Below are 19,484 nucleotides of genomic sequence, written 5' to 3' on the forward strand. Positions count from 1 at the left end.
GAGTCTATGAATATAAGTGAAAACGAGAGGTGCGTAATGGATTTGTCTTTGCATAACATAGATATCAAATTATTTTAAGTTGTAAATCCTTAAAGGAAAAAAGTTGATGAATTGAAAATGAGTTAAAAAAATCAAGTTGTGTAAAGTCCAGTCCGTTTTGCGCCCCTAGTTTTCACTAATATTCATAGATTAAAAAAAAAAACCATTATCTACTTTTAGTCCATTTTGAAATCGAGTTTTTAAATTTTCTTATTTATTATTTTCAACTTTACGGTCTTCTTTAAGACATCAAAATTCTTCTCGAAGACAAAATTTGTCTAACACGCAAGCAAACAAAATACAAATTATTATTATAGTTCATTATTGAAAAGTATAGTGGCAAGAAAAGGATACAGGGGTGTTCGCTAATCTGAATAATCTAGGTCTGAGTGTACAATATTAAAACTAGGATTAAAATTACTAAAAGGAAGGCTATTGAATAGTATGGTGGTAAGAAATCGATATTGCAGTGTAAGCAAATCTGAAAAATCTAGTTTTAGGAGCGCAATATGGAAAGTTAGGTTTGAAATTGCTAAGACGAAAGAATTAGAATAGTTGGCTGGTAAGAAATTATTATGGGGATGTACACAAATCCGGATAATTTGGGTTAGGGGCGTGATATGGAAAAAAGTAAGAAGTAAGAAGTTGAAATCAAAAGGAGTAAGCCTTTTTAATAGTATGGTGGTAAAGAAATTGGTAGGGGGTTGAACGCAGATCTGAATTATTTAGGTTTAGGAACGCAGTATGGAAAAAAGTGTTTTCAAATCATTAAAGGAAGCCTTTTGGAGAGTATAGTGATAAGAAGTTGAAATGGGGGTGTGCGCGAATCTGAATAATTTAAGTTTATGAGTTTAATACGGAAAAAGTGTTTTGAAATTAATAAAAGGAAGGCTTTTGCAAAGTATAGTGGTAAAAAGTTGGCATGGCGGTGTACGCAAATGTGAATAATTTAAGCTTAGGAGCGTCATACCAAAAAAAGGGCTTTGAAATCATTAAAAGGAAGACTTTTAAATAGTATGGTGGTAAGAAGTTGATATGGGAATGTATACAAATCTGAATAAACTAGCTTATCATTGAAAAAAGTATCTTTTATCTTCGCGGACCCTGAAAACTACTTCGAAAGCTAACAATTTAAGTGGGAAAGCAGATATAGATTTGACGAAACGTTTCTGACAATGATAAAGAAGGAGGGAGAGTCAGCAGGCACTATGGGTATAAGGACAAAGGGTGTGATTTATTAGAGGCGAATTTAACAGGAAACTATGATTTTTAACCTATTTACTTCATGAAAAACAAAAATTTTATTTCTTTTTAAACAAAATTCCGACCAATGCCCCCCACTCGCAAAAACGGCGAGGGCAAGCAAAAATGTGGCCCCTACTGCGGACCCTTCAAGACCAGTGGTCACCATGCAAGGCGAGAAGGGTGGCCCCTCCACGGCACCGTAACAAAACAGGGGCAACGTGCCCCCTTCAGCCCTCCAGCATGAGGAGAACACGCTTGCCATACAAGATGCTGATATTAATGTAAGTAAAATTGTTGATATTTTTCGTAAAACTTGGTTTTCAGCATTTGAAAATAACTAGGATTTTGCTGGCTCTAAACAACATCCAATATTCTAAGGCCTTTCTTGATAATTTTTAGGGGGGCTTTGAGGGACTTTTTACCATGCTTTAACGATAAAAACTAAATTTTATACGAGATAAATTTCTCAATCTATTAGAAATTTAATACTATCCCCCATATTTAAAAAGTAACGCATTCTTTTCAGTCTAATAAAGGGTTACTCTCGATAATTTTCGAGGACCCCTTCGCCCCTAAAAGTAATACCTAAAAATGAGACATTCCTTTCGGATTAATAAAGGGGAGAAATACCTTGGATCTTGCTCCTTCTAAAAATAATACATTCAAATGTTGAAAACTTAGCGTGGGCCTCTAACAGTAAGCGTTTTACTGTTGCCTCTAACTTGGCGTGCATGAACTGTCTCGAAATTGTGTTGGTGGCGACAATACGTTCTCAATGCACACCCCTTGAGTTGATGATAATGTTGGTATGTGAAAATAAAAACAAAATAAGAGCTTATTAACTCATTGAACCACTTTTGATGTCATCCTGAAAAAGAATTTATATTAAGCCAAAAAAGAATATATTAGTCGAAAAATACTAGAGGGGGGCGCTTGCTTATACTTAGGAGTGACCGTTCGGAGCTACAAGGACCACACTACCAACTAAAGGTGTAATGACCAGAAAGTATATCATACATGGACCCAAAGTTACCCTTCGGATGTGTTGAGACCCCACTAGCACCTATAGGTTTAATGGCCAGAAATTGTTTCATACATGGACCCTCAAAGTGACCCTTCAGGTCTATAGCCCTCTCACTACGAGCTAAGAATTTAAGAGCTAGAAGTTACCACATAAATGTTGGTAAATTGCCCCCTCTTTACGTTACAGCTATTATAATGTTCTAAAGAGTCTTAAAATACATACGGAGGGAGTCTTGGTGTCCATTGTCGGGGCTCGCTCCACTCTGCTCCCAATGAAATCGGTCAGCAAATCATCAATTAACTGGTCAAAATCATTAGTGGCGGCCTGAAAAAGAATAAAAATTGTTAATCCCTTCAAACATTTAAGATTTTAAGCTTTAAAAAGAATTTAAAGAATCTAAAGATTAGGATCCTCAACCCCCCACCCCTTCTTGGAGGCAACAGTAAGACGCTAAGTTTTTAACATTAGAATGTATTATTTTTAGAAGCAGCAAGATCCTTGATATTTCCCCCCTTTATTAACCCGATAGGAATGTCTTATTCTTGTGTATTTCTTTTAGGGACAAGGGGTCCTCAAAAACTATCGAGAGGGACCTTTTATTAGCCTGAAAATAATTTGTTACTTTTAAAGATGGGGGATAGCATCAATGTTCTAATAGATTGAGAAATTTATCTTGCATAATTTCGCTTTTAACGTTAAAGCATGGTGAAAAGTCCCTCAGAGCCCTCCTGCTTAAAAACTATTAAGAGGGGCCTGTGTTATGCTGAAAAGAATGGCTTATTTTTGGAACCAGCAAAACCCTAGTTATTTTCCCATGCTAAAAAAAAAGTTTTACAAGAAGTATCAATAAATTTACTTACATTAAGATCAGTATCTTGCATGGCAAGCGTGTACTCTTCATGCTGGAGGGCTGAAGGAAGCACATTCTCCCTGTTTTGTTGCAGTGCCGTGGAAGGGCCGGCGTTCTGGCCTTGCACTTTGAACGCTCGTCTTGAAGAGTTCGCAGTAGGGGCCACATTTTTACTTGCCCTTGCCTTATTTGCGGGTGGGGGGGGGGGGGGCATTGGTCAGAATTTTCCTTAAAAATAAATAAAATTTTTGTTTTTCATGAAATAAATGGGTGAAATGTCATCGTTTCCTGTTAACTTCGCCTCTAATAAATCACACCCTTTGCCCTCATACCCCTGGTGCCTGCTTACTTCCCCCTCTTTATCATTGTCAGAAACCTTTCGTCAAATCTATATCTGCTCTCCAACTTAAATTGTTAGCTTTCGAGGTAGTTTTCAGGGTCCGCGAGGATAAAACAGACTTTTTTCAATGAAAAGCTAGTTTATTGAGATTTTCATACATCCCCATATCAATTTCTTACCACCATACTATTCAAGAATCTTCCTTTTATTGTTTTCAAACCACTTATTCAATATTGCGCACCTACACCCAGGTAATTCCTGTTTGTGGACATCCCTATGCAATTACTTATCATCATACTTTTCAAAGGCCTTCCTTTTGTTAATTTTAAAGCACTTTTTTCCGTATTACACTCCTGCACTTATATTATTCAGATTTGCGCACACCCCCATGCCAACTTCTTATCACCATACTTTTCGAAAGTCTTCCTTTTATTAATTTCAAACCACTTTATTTCCATATTGCGTTCCAAAACGAAGACAATTCAGATTTGCGTACAACCCCATACCAATGTTTTACCACCATACTATTCAAGAGCCTTCCTTTTAAACTTCAAATCACTTTTTTCCATATTTTGCTTCTAAGCTCAGATTATTCAGATTTTTATGTACCCCCATAGTGATTTCTTACCACTATACTATTTAATAGCGTTCCTTTTAGTAATTTTAACCCTAGATTTCAAAATTGTGCACTAAAACCTAGATTATTCAGATTAGCTCACACCCCTGTACCCTTTTCTTACCATTCTACTTTTCAATGACCTTCTTTTTATTAATTTCAAAGCATTTTTTTCCGTATTACGCTCCTAAACTTAAATTAGTCAGGTTTGTACACACCCTTATGTCAACTTCTCATCACCATACAATTTCGAAAGGCTTCCTTTTATTGATTTCAAACCACCTTTTCCATACTGCGTTCCTTAAATTAGATCTAATCGTATTTTTTCATATGCAGATAGAGATTAAAACTAGCTCCACCCCCTGAATTTATTTTAAATATAACAAGCTTTTTTAACATCATTTTACGAAAGGATTCGACTAAAGGCATCTAATTTTTCAGCCGAAATCAGGTACTAAAAGCGCGGCTTTTCGTCCAAGTACTTAATCATGTGCTAGATGATACTTGCTCACAGTGAAAATGGTCTAAGCTGAAATACACCCTACTTACGAGGGATAACAATTGAATTGGCTTAAACACATCTGTCGGGTTAGCAAAAAGGTACCTTTGAAATAAGGGGTAGAATTTAGAGTAAATCTTTATGACACAATAAAAATGAGATTATTTATACCTCCAATAAAACTATTTTATGAATGAGGGGCTGGGGTTTTAGCCATTTATCCAGTATAGAAAGTTATAATAGGCTAAATTTGAGTATGCCCACCTTGTTTTTTTTTTTTTTTTGGGGGGGGGGAGTATATAGACGGAAAGACGAAGCAGTATATAAGCAGAAGTCCAATTATTTTTCAATTTTCTGGAAGCGTAATTTTTTCTAATCAAGTGATATCTTCAAAATCTAATACAAGACTGATAGGGGAGCTGGATTAATACCCGTTTTATATCCCCGGGAACAATAGAAATTTACTTGGTTTTGTTAGAAGAATAGTGGGAATCCATTGCTCCTATAAAATCAATAATGGATCACGTGACGCTCCTGTTTCCTGGGAAACAGGGGAATCCCCTTTTTTTGCCCTGCTACTAGACTAGAATAACAAACCTTTGTTCCTAGAATAATCTATTGACGTCTAGACTCTACAACGGTTCTGCTCCTAGAAACGGCGGGAGAGTCCTTGTTTGCAGACAGCAAAAGGCTATGTGTGAAGCATGAAAATACTGGAATTTTGATTAATTTGGACCATGTCCTTACTTAAGGGGGCCCTGATGGTTTTTTCCTGGCCCTCTAACAAACCCTATTACGTAACAACCAAAAGTAAACAAAACCTATTATGTAACATACACCTACATACATTTGCATAAATATACAAAACATATTATATAACATTCAAAAGTAAACACACCCTATTATGTAACGTACAGGTGTATTATACCCTTACAGGTGCGGTACAGTACTGCGTAAGACCCAGGTGCGTGTAATAGCGTATTGAGGGACTAATAGTTCCAATATTATACCCCCTATGGGCCCATTTAAAATCATTTTGCTGTCACTACTGTTGTTTTTATGTCTCCTTGGTCCAGTTTATTTACCTTGAGAGTTTTACACGGACCAGAGAAAAATTTTCTGCCACCAGCTGATCTCAATCACGGTGAGCAAAGGGCAGTCGCATTTTTCTTAGCATTAGGTTGCTTAACTATTGCTTCTTTTCTTCTAAAATTATTTTGAAGACACGGCGCTCTTGTAGTTAGTTCCAACTTTTACAACAATGTCCGAAATTCAATCTGGGTTGAGCGAGCGTGGGTTTTAAAACAGCTCCTAAATCACCATTTGTCAAAGTACCAAAAACGTCAATATGAAAATATTGTTTGCCCCCTGAACTTATCTAAGGTTTATTCATACCTAAAAACCGCAATTTTATAATATTTTTCAAATTATGAAGTTATTAGGTCAGCACCACATTTTGTCAGTGTTTGCCACGTTAAACAGTGCAAATACATTAGAAAATTATTTAACTAAACCTAATAAGGCTTCTCGTCCAAAAAGTCCAAACATTGACACTCTGCTGACCTACAAAGACAACTACGCCTTCAAAGGAAAGGAATTGTTTGCTTTTAGTTGTTTTTTTGCTAATTTTTCACAAACATTTCTTTCATTTTATAATCTTGCACTCACTACTACCAAAAACTCAGTAACAACATTAAAGCTGAACTGTTATGTTTTGCCTAATTTTTTCAGACATTTAGTTGTGTAATTTTCCACTTAAATCATTCAAAAGTCAGAATTCATTTCACTGTCCTTGCTACTTCAATAAATCAGCTCTTTGTGCAACTTGAACTTCAAACTGGAGTGTTGTATGTAGTGTAGGCATCAAAAGTTTCTTTTCATAGCAAGAATTACATCACCACAGTTTCTTTGACAATATAGCACTAATCTTAAAAAGTAGATCGCTAAAGCTGCATGCATAGTCACACGTACAACTGACAAAAATTTAGCAGACAATATTGCTTGAACTTATTCTCAACAAATATGATCGTAAGCATATTTGGTTACACAGTTGGCGCAAAAACTTGGTAAGCAGTTGGTAAAAAACTGCTTTTCGCAGTTCTTTGTAGTAGTGGGTGCCAAATAAAAACAAATAAATGTTTGTGAAAAATAATAATAAAAAAAGCAAAAAACGCATTGCACTAAACAGCCTAAGAATGTGTAGCTTTCCTTTACAAGTGCAATTGTCGTTATAAATGAGCAAATTGACAATGTTGTAAATTTTATGAACGAAAAACGCATTTAAATAGTTAGTTTTTCTTATAAATTTTCATGGTTCAACGTGGCAAAATGCTTAGAGAAAGCAATGTTGTCTGTTTTGCCAAATCAGGGGCTTTACTCCAGAAAATCGCTTGCTTTAATATATCGTTCTTTTTACCAGTCTCGTGTTACTTACTCCGCTAGTGTCTTCAGTCTACTAGGACTACTAGGAGAGAGAAGCACCGATAGAATTAAGAAATTCCATTTTAGATACGCATTATTTTTTATTGTTTATTCATAAGCTGTCCTGAAATTCTCGTCTCGAGAAAATTTGTTATTACAAACTCAAGTAAACGAGGGTCGAACATTCACGAGAAGTCAGAGGTAAAAGCGACGCTGAACAGACGACGTCTCCCTCCAGTGATAATTTAAGCGTTTCTTTTTCTTTGTGCGTTTAGTTTTTTTTTTTTTTGCTCCACTACAGTCTTTTGTAAATGATGGGTCATTAAATCATTATCGTTGTAACACCTATGAGGATCACAATCTACAGACAGGGTTGCCAACTCCTTTTTAGCCGACCAGAATCATCGACAGCAGTACCCAATGGTTTCATATCAACTGAGCTTATGGAATAATGCCACTTTGAAAAATATATCTTTGTTTCAGTTGTAAAGCAAACACGGACCGGATGATATCCGTGCTTCACTTTTAAACCGCTCTTCTTTCTTTTTAAATACATATTAGCTCTGCAAAGTCTAGATACACATACATAGTGAAATCTGTATGTCACTTGTATAAAAATGAGGAGCATTTGTTGTCAGGTTATTTAAAAAAAATAACATTTGCCGAATTTATTGAATGATAAATTTACACCCAAAATATTTCATCATAGTCTCTCCCGTAAGGCTCCATGGCCAAGAAGAAAAAAAGGAGAAACAAAAATAAAAATAATTCACAATAAATCTGACAACTCAAAAATACCCAAAATGAAAATCTAGGCAGGGGGGTAGCGTATGGATTCGAACTAAATAACCAATAAATCTTAAATACCCGTAAAAATGAACAAGACTGAAATAATGTGCAAAAAAACATCCAAACCCAATTCACAGACTTAAGCTCCACGACAGACCAAAAAAAACATAAAAAATAAATAAATTATGAACTGGAAAATCATTGACATTCTTTTTGAAGGCACCAAACAAGAGACAGCTTCGTGCGTTCTGGGAGAGTTTTCCAGATCACCATCTGACTCCTTAAAGGGAAGGGAATTCCACATGAAATATACACAGCAACCCACTAAATTCGACCCCCTAGAGGGGAGTGGATGGTGAAGATTCCTTTCTGGTGTGGGAGAGAGGGGGGTTGGCAAATACAAAAAGTGTGTTTTTGTCCAAACGTGGTAGAAGACGGAAGACAATTCTCTCTCCGTGCATTCAAATGTAGATACAGGTTATAAGACATTATTCAAAACATTGTAATTTTGGGTTGACTTGGCAAATTGATCAACTCACAAAGCAAAGGCCAAACTCACAAAGCTAAAGCTCAGACGCAGAAATATTAATTAAATTGGCAACAACAAAAGTGAATATTATTGTAAGGTCACGGTTGCCGAACATATAGGCAATAAGAGTAAAAGAAAACAACTACGTGAAAGATTCGTATATATTTCTGGAGCGACAAAGCCTTGGTAGCCTATTAAAGCTTTCACCGTACAAATGGTCTCAGAGACTTAGGCAGAGAAGAGGCGAGATGGGGCTGGACGAGAGAATAATTTGGATCTAGGCTCTAAATTTCAGATGGTCATATTTCACTGCTTTGAGGTAGCTAATTTTATATAGCATACAGCCAAGAGAAATAATTAGGTAGGCATTTTGGGACAGGGACACACCAGACCACTAGTTTTTGGGTAAACGTGGCTTCGCGAATTTTGATAATAAAAACTGACAAATTTGCTAAAGCACAATTATCTAGTAAAATAAGATTTGTAGAAAAAAGAGGATAGACTAAAAGCAAGTAAAATGACTTAAGAAAAAGCACAAACATAAACACCGACACACACACATTGACAAGTTAATTCTTCTAGTTTAAATCTAGCTGTTTGTCTTCAAATAGTCCATAAACCTAAAATTATCATAATTATTACACGAAGCCAAAGTATATAGATCGAAAAAAAAACAGCTGAAATAAAAACAAACTTTGTTCAGTGGTTTAAAATACAGGAAACAGTCCAGTTCAATGGCTGAAAAAGGATAGAGAAAGAAGCCAGACACACATCAAAATTACTGGCTTTAAGTACCTTCGGATAGAAGTCATCAGCTTTTTGACTTAACTTTAAAGTTTGCAAGAAATTAACTAAAATGCTTTACCATCTTTGCCGAAAATCAACAATGAACACCAAAGAGAAAACTCGGGATGCCTTATTCCTTAAAAATAAACTTTTTCTTTGGCTAAAATACCCTAAAAAAAGATTAGGATATACAAAACATCAAAATAAAAGTATCTCCCCCTACCCCTGGACATATCTCAGTTCTATCCATTTCTGAGAACCACAAATTTCTAAGATTTCTCTTTTGGCTGTTTCAAAAATATGAAATATGTAGCACAGTAATGTCAAATTAAACTGTAAAAACAAACAAGCAATACTAATGAGTAAACCAAACAACGCTTTTCGTCCGCCAAAACCGTTTCGTCTATCATTGTTCCAAAAAGATCAAAAATTTGGCAGAAGTGTATTATCGGCCGAAAACCTCTACTTTCAGGAAAGAAAACTTCATTAGAATCAATCTTAGTGGGGGATCCCTCTCCCCTGTGTTCAGGCAAGATACTCAAAATTAGAAGAAAAAGAACTGAGATGGCCTCATTGCGCATGTTTTGGTCAAAGAGCCAAAGAAGTTAATGGGTTAATCAATTGAGCAAATGCGGAACTTTACGATCGTAAGAAATTTTGACTGTTTCCTTTCAATTCTTTTTGGGGTACATTATTACCAAAGACGTGAGACGTGAGTCAGGCTGTTTCTTGTGAACCCAACAAATACACACTCTACTTAGCAGTGATAGACACTCTGTTTAGTTTTTCAAAACTAAAAGGACTTGGCATAGTTCTTGCAATACTGGTCCGTTGCTGATAGCAAAAGTATTTGCTTATCAGCAAAGTTTCACTAAAACGGATCGTAATTTAACATCGCGAAAAAACGCTTATATATCTTCGGAATAGAATAAAGGCGGCAGTGCGTATCTCTTGAATGCCATCTGCATTAAGTGAATACGATTCGGAACTGATGGGTAGAAGAAGCCTCGTTCCGCTGTTCCTGTTAGCTGTCGCTGTTGCTGTTAGCCTGCAAAAACAAATCATTAGCCATTAGTAACATTCATTTTTTGTTATAACGGCAGAAATGTCACATTCATCTATATATGTTTTAAACTTTTGGCAGACCAAAAACAACATAGTTACAAACTTTTTGGCAAAAATTCCCTTGCATGGGCAGCGCTATCTTAAAACTGACCACAGTGACAGAGGTGCTAATTCATGAAGATAAAACGGAAATAAAAAAAACACATTTCTCAAAATCTAGGGGGGATGTCTAACAACCCAGGGGCAAATTCTCACTGCCCAATCCCTAAATCTAACCTCTACACATTAACCATGTAATATAGAATTATCAAAGTAGTGAAAAATATGATCAATTCCAAAATATAAACGGCTTCAAGCGAAAAAGGTATTACTATAAACTTTACAAACAAACTTAGAGCAATAACATAAGTTATTAATATGCTTTTGCTCCTTGACAATTAATTCCGATTATTCCAGTGTAAGCAATAACATACATATAAATGTAGCGTACGGGGAATCGCCAGTGAATCCCATAAAAAAGTCCTGGTGGAAATTGCTAAGGAATTTTTTTTTTGGGAATTCGGAAGAAAATTTTGTGGGAAGATTTTTCACGGAGGGGAAGACAGATTTCCAATTTGAAAAATTATCAGAAATTAAATGCAAAAAATAAGTTTTTTAAAGTGAAAGTAAGGAGCAACATTAAAATTTAAAACAAATGGAAAATTTTTCTAACATAAATGGGGCTGTCCCCCTCCACAGTCCCTCACTATTTGCACTAAATTTGTTGTTGTGTCCCAATTTCTTAAGAACAACTTCTGAAATACCATGGCTGTTTAATTGGAATAAGAAGTTTTTTAAAGCAGTAAAAATCTTCATCCAAAAGAGCGAGAGATTGAAGAGTGGACAGCTCGCTCCCTCATATGCGGAATAAATTCTGTTCGTTATAATCTTTAATGTTTTTCCTTACTTTCAGCTGAAAAAAACTTGTTTTTTTCCCCTTGGTTTGAACCCCTCCCGAAATTTTTTTTGACTCGTAAAAACGTAAAAAAAATGGATATAAACAAATTTTGTATGCACTATTTGAGGTTTTTTTGTAACCCCCCCCCCCCCCGAAAAAACGTTTCTGAGTAAAACCCCCTCCGAAAAAAATCCTGGGTACGGCCTTGGGACAACTCTGTCTATGTCAGACGAATAATATTTCAAAGGTCATACTAAAAATATGACTCGAAAGTCGTTGACCCCCCCCCCCAAAAAAAAACATACCCAAAACAGGTTATATTAAACCTACCTATGAATGCAAAAACAAAACTCAATTAAAACTTCAACAACTATTTATTGAATAAACATTTTTATAACTAGCCAAATCCAGCTTTATTGTCACCAACAATTATATTGTTTTGCCAAAGGTCAACCAAACGATATGAAACGAATTATAGGCTTCACCGTTCACTTTTCCACTTGGTCAAAATTTCATCAGCTTTCTTCAAGTTGCTATCTTGCTTGATGAAACAGAACCGGATGTAGTTTTCTCCCAATCTCTTATGCTCCTTGGAATAGAAGGCACTTGGTGGAATGCCTTGAAGTTTTTTGGTTTTACTCAACCATTTAACAAATTTGTAATCTTTCAATGGGTCAGGCTCTTGGCTTAAGTCTGAATATTTCTCTAGCTCGGTCCAGTTCGCCACCATGAAATAACCACCCTGCAATAAAACAAAGAGATAGTGCAAAAAATACAAGCATGTTCAAAAGCGACACATGTAAAACAAATAACTATAAAACAATAAAATATAAGAAAATTTATAATTATTAAGAGTTTCCAAACCATAATATAAACTACCATAGATCAATTAAGTATTCAGATATAAAACAAGGCAAGCTTTCAAAAAGGGAAACATGCACAATAAAATTGCAAAAATAGACAAGCACAAAGAGCAATAATATATGAAGAAGTTTTAAAACAATCAAAGTTTATTATAAACGACAAAAAAAAATTTAGTCGGAGTTATTAACGCAACACCAAAGATGTTTGCAACCATTTTCCATGATCTACAGCCCTTGGAATCTCAGAGCATGATTTGCCATAAGTTTTAAATTTTCTAAAAATATTACACAGTACTGCTTTAGATATATATGTACCACAATAGGTTGGGTCCCCAAGGGTGACTGCAACCCAGGTTGTGATCCTCACATTGGACCTTTTGAGAGATTCGCCTAAATACTTTATAAAAAGTTTAAATTGCCTCGGTGGGCTATTAGAAGAGATATTTAGGTCACTCATGACACTAGAAAACTCAACAGATAGATCCATGCTTTATTAAAAGTACAATGTTTTGAATTGACGACAAATGAGATCAATTTAAGCAGCAAAGGCTCACCTACCTCCCCCCTCACATGTAGTAAGTAGGTGTGTCTTGTAAATAATGATTTGCAGATAGTATATTTGCAAATTTCAATAAGGCTTTCGAGCCGTACTTTTAAACAACCCTGAAATATTATGGTTTGAGTCAACGGGCTGCCCGCTTTCAAAAATCAGGCACATATGAGATGGTAAGTTCCAAGCATGGCGGAAGTTTACCATGTGTGGGACAAAGAGAGCGGCGTTATTGCAGCACCATGCATTACAGAACAAGTATTACTTCCAAATTCACACCAGGGGAAGGAGGGTGATGACCCCTAAATTGGAGATTTTCTTTCACAAAGAAATTGAAAAAATACAAAAAAAATCTGAGTAAAATAGCATGGAAAAAAACTTTTTTTTTTTTGAAAAAACTTCAATTGTAAAAAAAACGTGCCCAATATCAAAAATAATATTTTAGTCTAAAGGAAGCCTGATCTTCAATCACAGCATAGAATTTGAAAAATATACACAGACAAAAGATCAAATAGACAAAAAACAGCAAAATAAAAAGCAAACGCAACATTATTCCACTAAGTTTTTGCTCTGGCGAGCAGCAGCAGTTTTGAATATTGAAATCGAAGATATCAAATTATAAGTAATCTAATTTCAGAATTGTACCTTAACATTTGAATCTTACCAATTATTCATTTTGGAATGAATATCAGGAAAACCAAGAACAGTGTTTTGTTATTCAACTTGCATTTTTATCAATCTGTTTGTGCCATATCCTGGAGAGTTTTTGTCACAATGAGGAGTATCGACATTTTACTCTTTTCAGCACTTTATACATATATTTTTCTATTTTTTTTGTCATGCTTTCCATTTCGTTTTTTTTTACTTTTTGTGTTTTATTGTTTTTATTTTGCTTTCTGTTTCTATTGCTTCTAATTTTTATTTTATTTCAATTGGGTTTTCTTTCTTTTTTTTTGCTTAACTGTAAAAAAGATTGCCGGATATGAAATTAAAATGTTTATTATTCTTTAAGAATTTTTATAAGTCATTTTCATAGTGACATTTTCTATTTTTTCTATAGTGACATGGGAGCATTAAAACTTTATGAAGCATTGATTCAGCTTGTTTATTATTCTTTAATAAATTTTATACGTATTTTTAATTGTTATATTTTATATTTTTCCTATAGTGACATTGTAACTGTATAAAATTATGCAACATTGACTCTGCTTGTTTTTTATTCTTTTATAATTATTATTCTTCATATTCTTTGAGAAATTTTCTATAACTCCCAAGGTGATAAGGTAGCAATAAAACTTTACGATGCATTGATTCTGCTGATTTATTATTATTTGATACTTTGTATACGTAATATTCAGAGTGAAAGATAATATAACTTTCATTTTGATTTGTTAGTAATAAATAATTACAGTTATATTAGTCTGATTGTTTATTGTTCTTTAATAATTTGTATACGTCGCTTCTAGAGAGAATTTTACTAGTATTTCCTTAGTTACAATTGATCAATAAGACTTTGTTGTTAATTTATTATGATTGTTTATAACAATAGTATTCATTGTAAACTTTAATTTCAGGGATTAATTTTCAATATTTTTTTGGATTTAATATTAATCAGAAAAAATTAATTGTGAAATTGTTAACCTGTTGTTTTATACAATAAGAATTTTTATAATTCCTTTTCAGTTTGACATTTTCTATTACTTCCTTATTTGCAAGGAAGCCATAAGACTTTATGGTGCAATGCTTCTGCTTGTCTATTGTTCTTTAATAATTTGTATACTTCGTATTCAGAGATAAATTTAAATTTACTTACATATTGACAAGGTAGTAATAAGACATTATGGAACATTGATTCAACTGGTTCATGAATCTTTAATTATTTGTATTCGTAATTTTCAGGGTGAAATTTAAAATAACTTCCATATTTACATGGTAGCAATAAAACATTATGGTAAATTGATTCAGCTAGTTTATTCTTCTTTGATAATTTGTATACATCATTTTAAGGGTGTCATTTACTATTACTCCCATGTTGGAAAGGGAACAATAAGACATTATGGTCCAGATATGCTGCTTTTTTATTATTCTTAGATAATTTGTATTCGTCGTATCCATACTGACATTTAACATTTTTCCTATATTGACAATTTAGCTTTAAAAAATTATTATAAATAGATTATATTTGTTAATTATTAGTAAAGAAATTTTATTAGCCGTTTCCAGAGTGATATTTTATATTTTTCCTATAGAGGCAATGTAGCTATTAAAAATTATGCAAAATTGGCTATGAGTGTTTATTAATTAGAAATACTTTTTGTACGTCATATTCAGAGTGGCATTTTATATTACTTCCTTATTGACCAGTTATCAATAGAATATTACGATTCATGGGTTAAGATTTTTTATTGTTCGTTGTTAGTTTTTGTACTTATTTTTCTGAGTTTAATTTAATATTTTTCTACATTTGTATTGAAGCATTGAGAATTTATTAAGCATTGATTATGCTACTTGTTTGTAATTTTATAATTTGTACAAGTCATATTCATCGAGAAATTTTCTATTTTTTTTTCTATATTGAAATGGGAGAAATAAAAATTTATTAAGCATTGGTTAACCTTGTTTATTATTCTATAAGAATTTTTATAAGTCATTTTCTATAGTGGACATTTTCTATTTTTCTATAGTGACATGGGAGCATTAAGACTTTATGTAACATTGATTCAGATTGTTTTTTATTCTTTAATAATATTTATACGTCATTTTAAGCGTGTAATTTACAATTACTTCCCCATTGACAAGGGATCAATAAAAAATTATGATGAATTTATTATGATTGTTTATTATTCCTTAATCATTTTTATTAACCATTTACATACTGTCATTTAACATTTTTCCTATAGTTGCATGGAATCATTAAAAAAGTATGCAACATTGACTATATTTGATGATAAATCTGAAAAAGATTCTATAAGTCGTTTTAATGGTGACATTTACTATTACTCCCCAATTGATAAGGGAGCATTAAAATATTATGAAGCATTGAATCAGCTTGTTTATTATTCTTTAAGAATTTTTATAAGTCATTTTCATAGTGACTATTGGAGGTTTATCGTGCGGGGTCACCACTTTTAAAGGCAAAAATGGCGCAAAGAGTTGCTATGCCACTTACTGGAGGGGGAAGATCCCTCTTTGGCCCCAAATTAGTGAGATTTCTGCGGTTACTCCAACAGTTCTGTATACTAACGTGATCGGATGGTCTATGGCCACATTTAAAGCCAAAGTTTACGGATAAGATTTCTAACCAACTCTTTTAGATTCGACCTAAGCTGAAAAGTTAAAAGAGTACATAGTAAAAAAAAGCTTACTGTAATCACTCCACGTTGTATAAAAGAACTAACTAAAAAAAGGACTCTTCCTCCCAGCCCGCTAGCCACGGTCTGCGGCGGGGGTTACGAGGGTGGTAATGAATCTTTCCAGCCAATCCTTGGACTTTCTAATCTACTGGCCGACCTCCCTAACTGCGCAATTCTTTCCCTCGTGGTCTATTAAGCACGTACGCAGTTAAGAGGACCCGAAATGGCGTCAAAAAAATAATAGGAAAACTAATAGTTTTTACTTAAGAAAGGAACATGATTAAGGGGCCAAAAGAAATGAATCTGGGAGGGACATTTATCTTAAAAAACTGGGACCAAGGGTTCCAACACCTCCCTCCTAAGATAAATGACCCGTATCTCCTGTGGATTGGCTGGAAACTCAGACATAAAATCAAATCAAAATAAACACTAAATTTTTCTTCCTCTTGCTCCGGTCTTCCTGTTTACTTCCTTCTTATAGCTCCTGCCGTGCGAGGGTTTCTGCCTTGCCGAGTAGTGTGGGGTACTATGAAGTTTTCCTCGTTTTTCAGTAGCTTCTCTTCCTCGGCTCAGGATCGGTCGTCCTCGACACGTCTCTACTGTAGGACCACCATGGTCTAGATTGTCTAACATCCGCATTTGGTTTTCAAAGTTGACGTCCCCAAGATTCGTAGGAATTCATTGTGTACAGCACAAATTAAAAACAAAAATTTTCTTGCTCTCACGAATTTACATTTGAGAGGAGCAGAGAATCAGTTTCTGGCACATATGATGATGTGTACCATGAGTAAAATGCGATATATTTAAAATACAGGATTCTTTCCTTCTAAAGATGATTCGGGCAGAAATTAAACGTCCCCTAATTGAGTTCAAATACCGCTTCCAAGAGTCTAAATTCTTAATCAGCAAAAAGAGAAATTGCATTCTAGCTTCAGTCAAACAACGACGCTAGTCGTTCAAATTTCGCTAAGATAATTATTATCAAAAAAAATGCAATGCATAAGGTTCCTGAGGAAGTTTAAATGGCAAAAAAAACCGTGTGAACGCCTGAATAATCAAACACATTTAAAAGAATTCATTGGACGAAAGATTTACATCCTTGGTCCTCTTGGGCCAATGGCGAGCAGTCCTCATGGTGCAGGACTGAAAACCTATGTTTTGGTAGTGGGGTAGATGCGCTTTTTAATTTGAATCGTAAGTCAGATTTGAAACGATTAGTAAGTCAGACCCAGAGAGATTCAGACGAAATTCTTATATTCTTGTCACCGTTATTGTCATTGAAGTGACCCGTTCCTGTGCAACTAAGCATGTAAGTTCAATAAATCTATTGTCTTTTTTATCAGGGTTTATTTCATTTTATATGTCTGTATCTTTTTTATCGCTACAAATGGCGCGAGTCAGAAATTGGAGAAAAACTTGCGAACTAATTAGGCTATGAAACTTTGTAATTTGAATTTAATTTTTGGGAACGATACAGACATATAAGAAAAGTGATTAGGCCTATTGCCGCTAAGCTACGACAGGAAAACCATTATATCTCATAGGAGAAAATAGCCTCCCCCAAAATAGGTTAAGAAAAAAAAAATTATTTCCAATTAACTAAAAAAATGGAAGAACTCGGTGAGTTATTAATAGTGCAAAAGTTAGTCGCGAAAAATATAGAGATAGCAAAATCTATACCAGAGTACAATGGTCAGTCAGATATTGACGAATTTAATATCCAATTGACCCAGTTTGTACAACTAACAAAACAGACTTTGGAGCGTTAAAAGACATGCTACTACTACGGTTAAAAGGCCAGGCCTTAACTTTTCTAAAACAGATCGAACAGACCATAGGCAATAACGCCAACTTGCCAATAAATACGGTTGATGACTTGTTAAAAGCATTCAAAGAGAGATTTATAGAAACCAGTTCAATAAATAAATTAAAACACGGAGTAGTGAACTTTGATTTTTCACAGAATATACGAGAATACCTGGATAATATACGCATTTCTGTAGAAGCAAAATACAGAAGTGGTTCTGGGCAACTGTATGAAAAAGTCATACTAAATACCTTTTTGCAAGGGCTACCCCCAAAACTATATAGAGTAGTAATATCCAAAAATATTCAGACGTTGGATCTTGCAGTCCAAGAGGTAGAGCGACTAATCGAAGTTGATAAAATGGTTGCTAATCACTGTAATGCAAAAATAAATAGCCTAGGCGACTCAAACGCGAACCTAATATTCAAGGGCGATCAGGCATCACCCAATTTCTTTTCAAGGGATAATTCCCCAGTGGCACAAAGAAATAAAACCCCAGAACCCGCTAGGCAGAAAACCGTACGTTTTCAGCCTATTAAACCAGCTAATTACAGAAATAACCCTACAATAATAAGGTGCTATAATTTTAATCGTTTTGGCCATACCGCAAGAGAGTGCCACTATATCAACAATCCTATACCAAGAATTGCTGTCGGTAATGCGCAAAATTACGGCAACCATTTGTTCAGAAAAACAAATTTTAGCACCGGTCGTGCAATAGGCTTTAGCAAGGGGAATTGCGCCATTCAGTACCTTATAATGCATACCAACAAAATTTGTATAACCCTCTCCCCAACAGACAAATTAATTACCGATTTGAAAACCCAAATACCCCCCAAAGCCAATATAATGCAAGAATGCCATATAGAAATCACGAAAATTGGCCGAGAGGAAATGAAAATTTTGCAAGCCAGCGGCATTGGCAGGTAAAACCAGCAAGGGGCACCGACAAGACGCATCAAGGATACCATAATAATAAAGGGAGGACACAGACAGAACTAAATCATTTAAATATTCCTACGGAACCTATTACGTCTGAATATCTATTACAGGCACCGACACATGAAATAAATTCTCAGGGAAACGTGCTAGGCCCCTCAGAAATATAAATTGAACCCAGAGGGTGCCAGAAATATTTAATAGCTGCAAGACAATATTAGTGCCGTCTTGTAGTGATATTAATAACAAGTTACCTATATTTAATGATTTTTGTGTAGAAAATGTTTATTTTAAGGCTCTGATCGACTCAGGTGCAACAATTAGTATCATAAACTCTTGCGTATTCAATTTGTTGCCTCTTCATATCAGGCGATAGAGGAACCCTAATAATCCCAATTTAACGAGCGTGACAGGTCATAAATTAAATGCAAAAGGGTCAATTTGCCTAAACGTAAAAAGAGACAATAGAACCTTTATGACAAATTTTATTATATGTGATAATTTCCCATATGAGGCTATTATAGACGCAAATTTTCTAAGGTCTAATAGAATACTATTAGACGTGGCTAATGAAAGGCTTGTCTACTGTAGAAAAATAGAAAATGTCACTATGAAAATGACTTATAAAAACTCTTAAAGAATAATAAACAAGCTGAATCAATGCTTCATAAAGTTTTAATGCTTCCATTTCTCTCTATAAATAATAGTATATTTCACTATTAAAATTACTTAAAAAAATTATTAAAGAATAATAAACAAGATTAAAAAATGTATCTTAATGTTTTAATTCTCCAATGTCAATATAGAAAAAATATAAAATGTCACTATGAAA

At 34.4% G+C, this 19,484-nt stretch overlaps 1 protein-coding gene across 7 annotated transcripts in view; it reads right to left on the bottom strand.

Annotated features, from left to right (window-relative positions):
• Window positions 1-11,501: 11,501 nt before the first annotated feature.
• Window positions 11,502-19,484, bottom strand: part of LOC148942639 (kynurenine aminotransferase-like) — a 181,620-nt gene continuing 173,637 nt past the window's right edge. For all 7 annotated transcript variants that reach the window (XM_089102660.1, XM_089102654.1, XM_089102657.1 and 4 more), the window contains one exon: window positions 11,502-11,882. In XM_089102660.1, coding sequence (XP_088958786.1) covers window positions 11,622-11,882 — 261 coding nt within the window. In that variant the 3' untranslated portion in view covers window positions 11,502-11,621. The remainder of the gene's footprint in view (window positions 11,883-19,484) is intronic.

The sequence above is a fragment of the Artemia sp. Qi Xiang Cuo genome, chromosome 16 (genome assembly GCF_049724085.1).
Source record: "Artemia sp. Qi Xiang Cuo chromosome 16, ASM4972408v1, whole genome shotgun sequence".
NCBI classification, from domain to species: Eukaryota; Metazoa; Arthropoda; class Branchiopoda; order Anostraca; family Artemiidae; genus Artemia; species Artemia sp. Qi Xiang Cuo.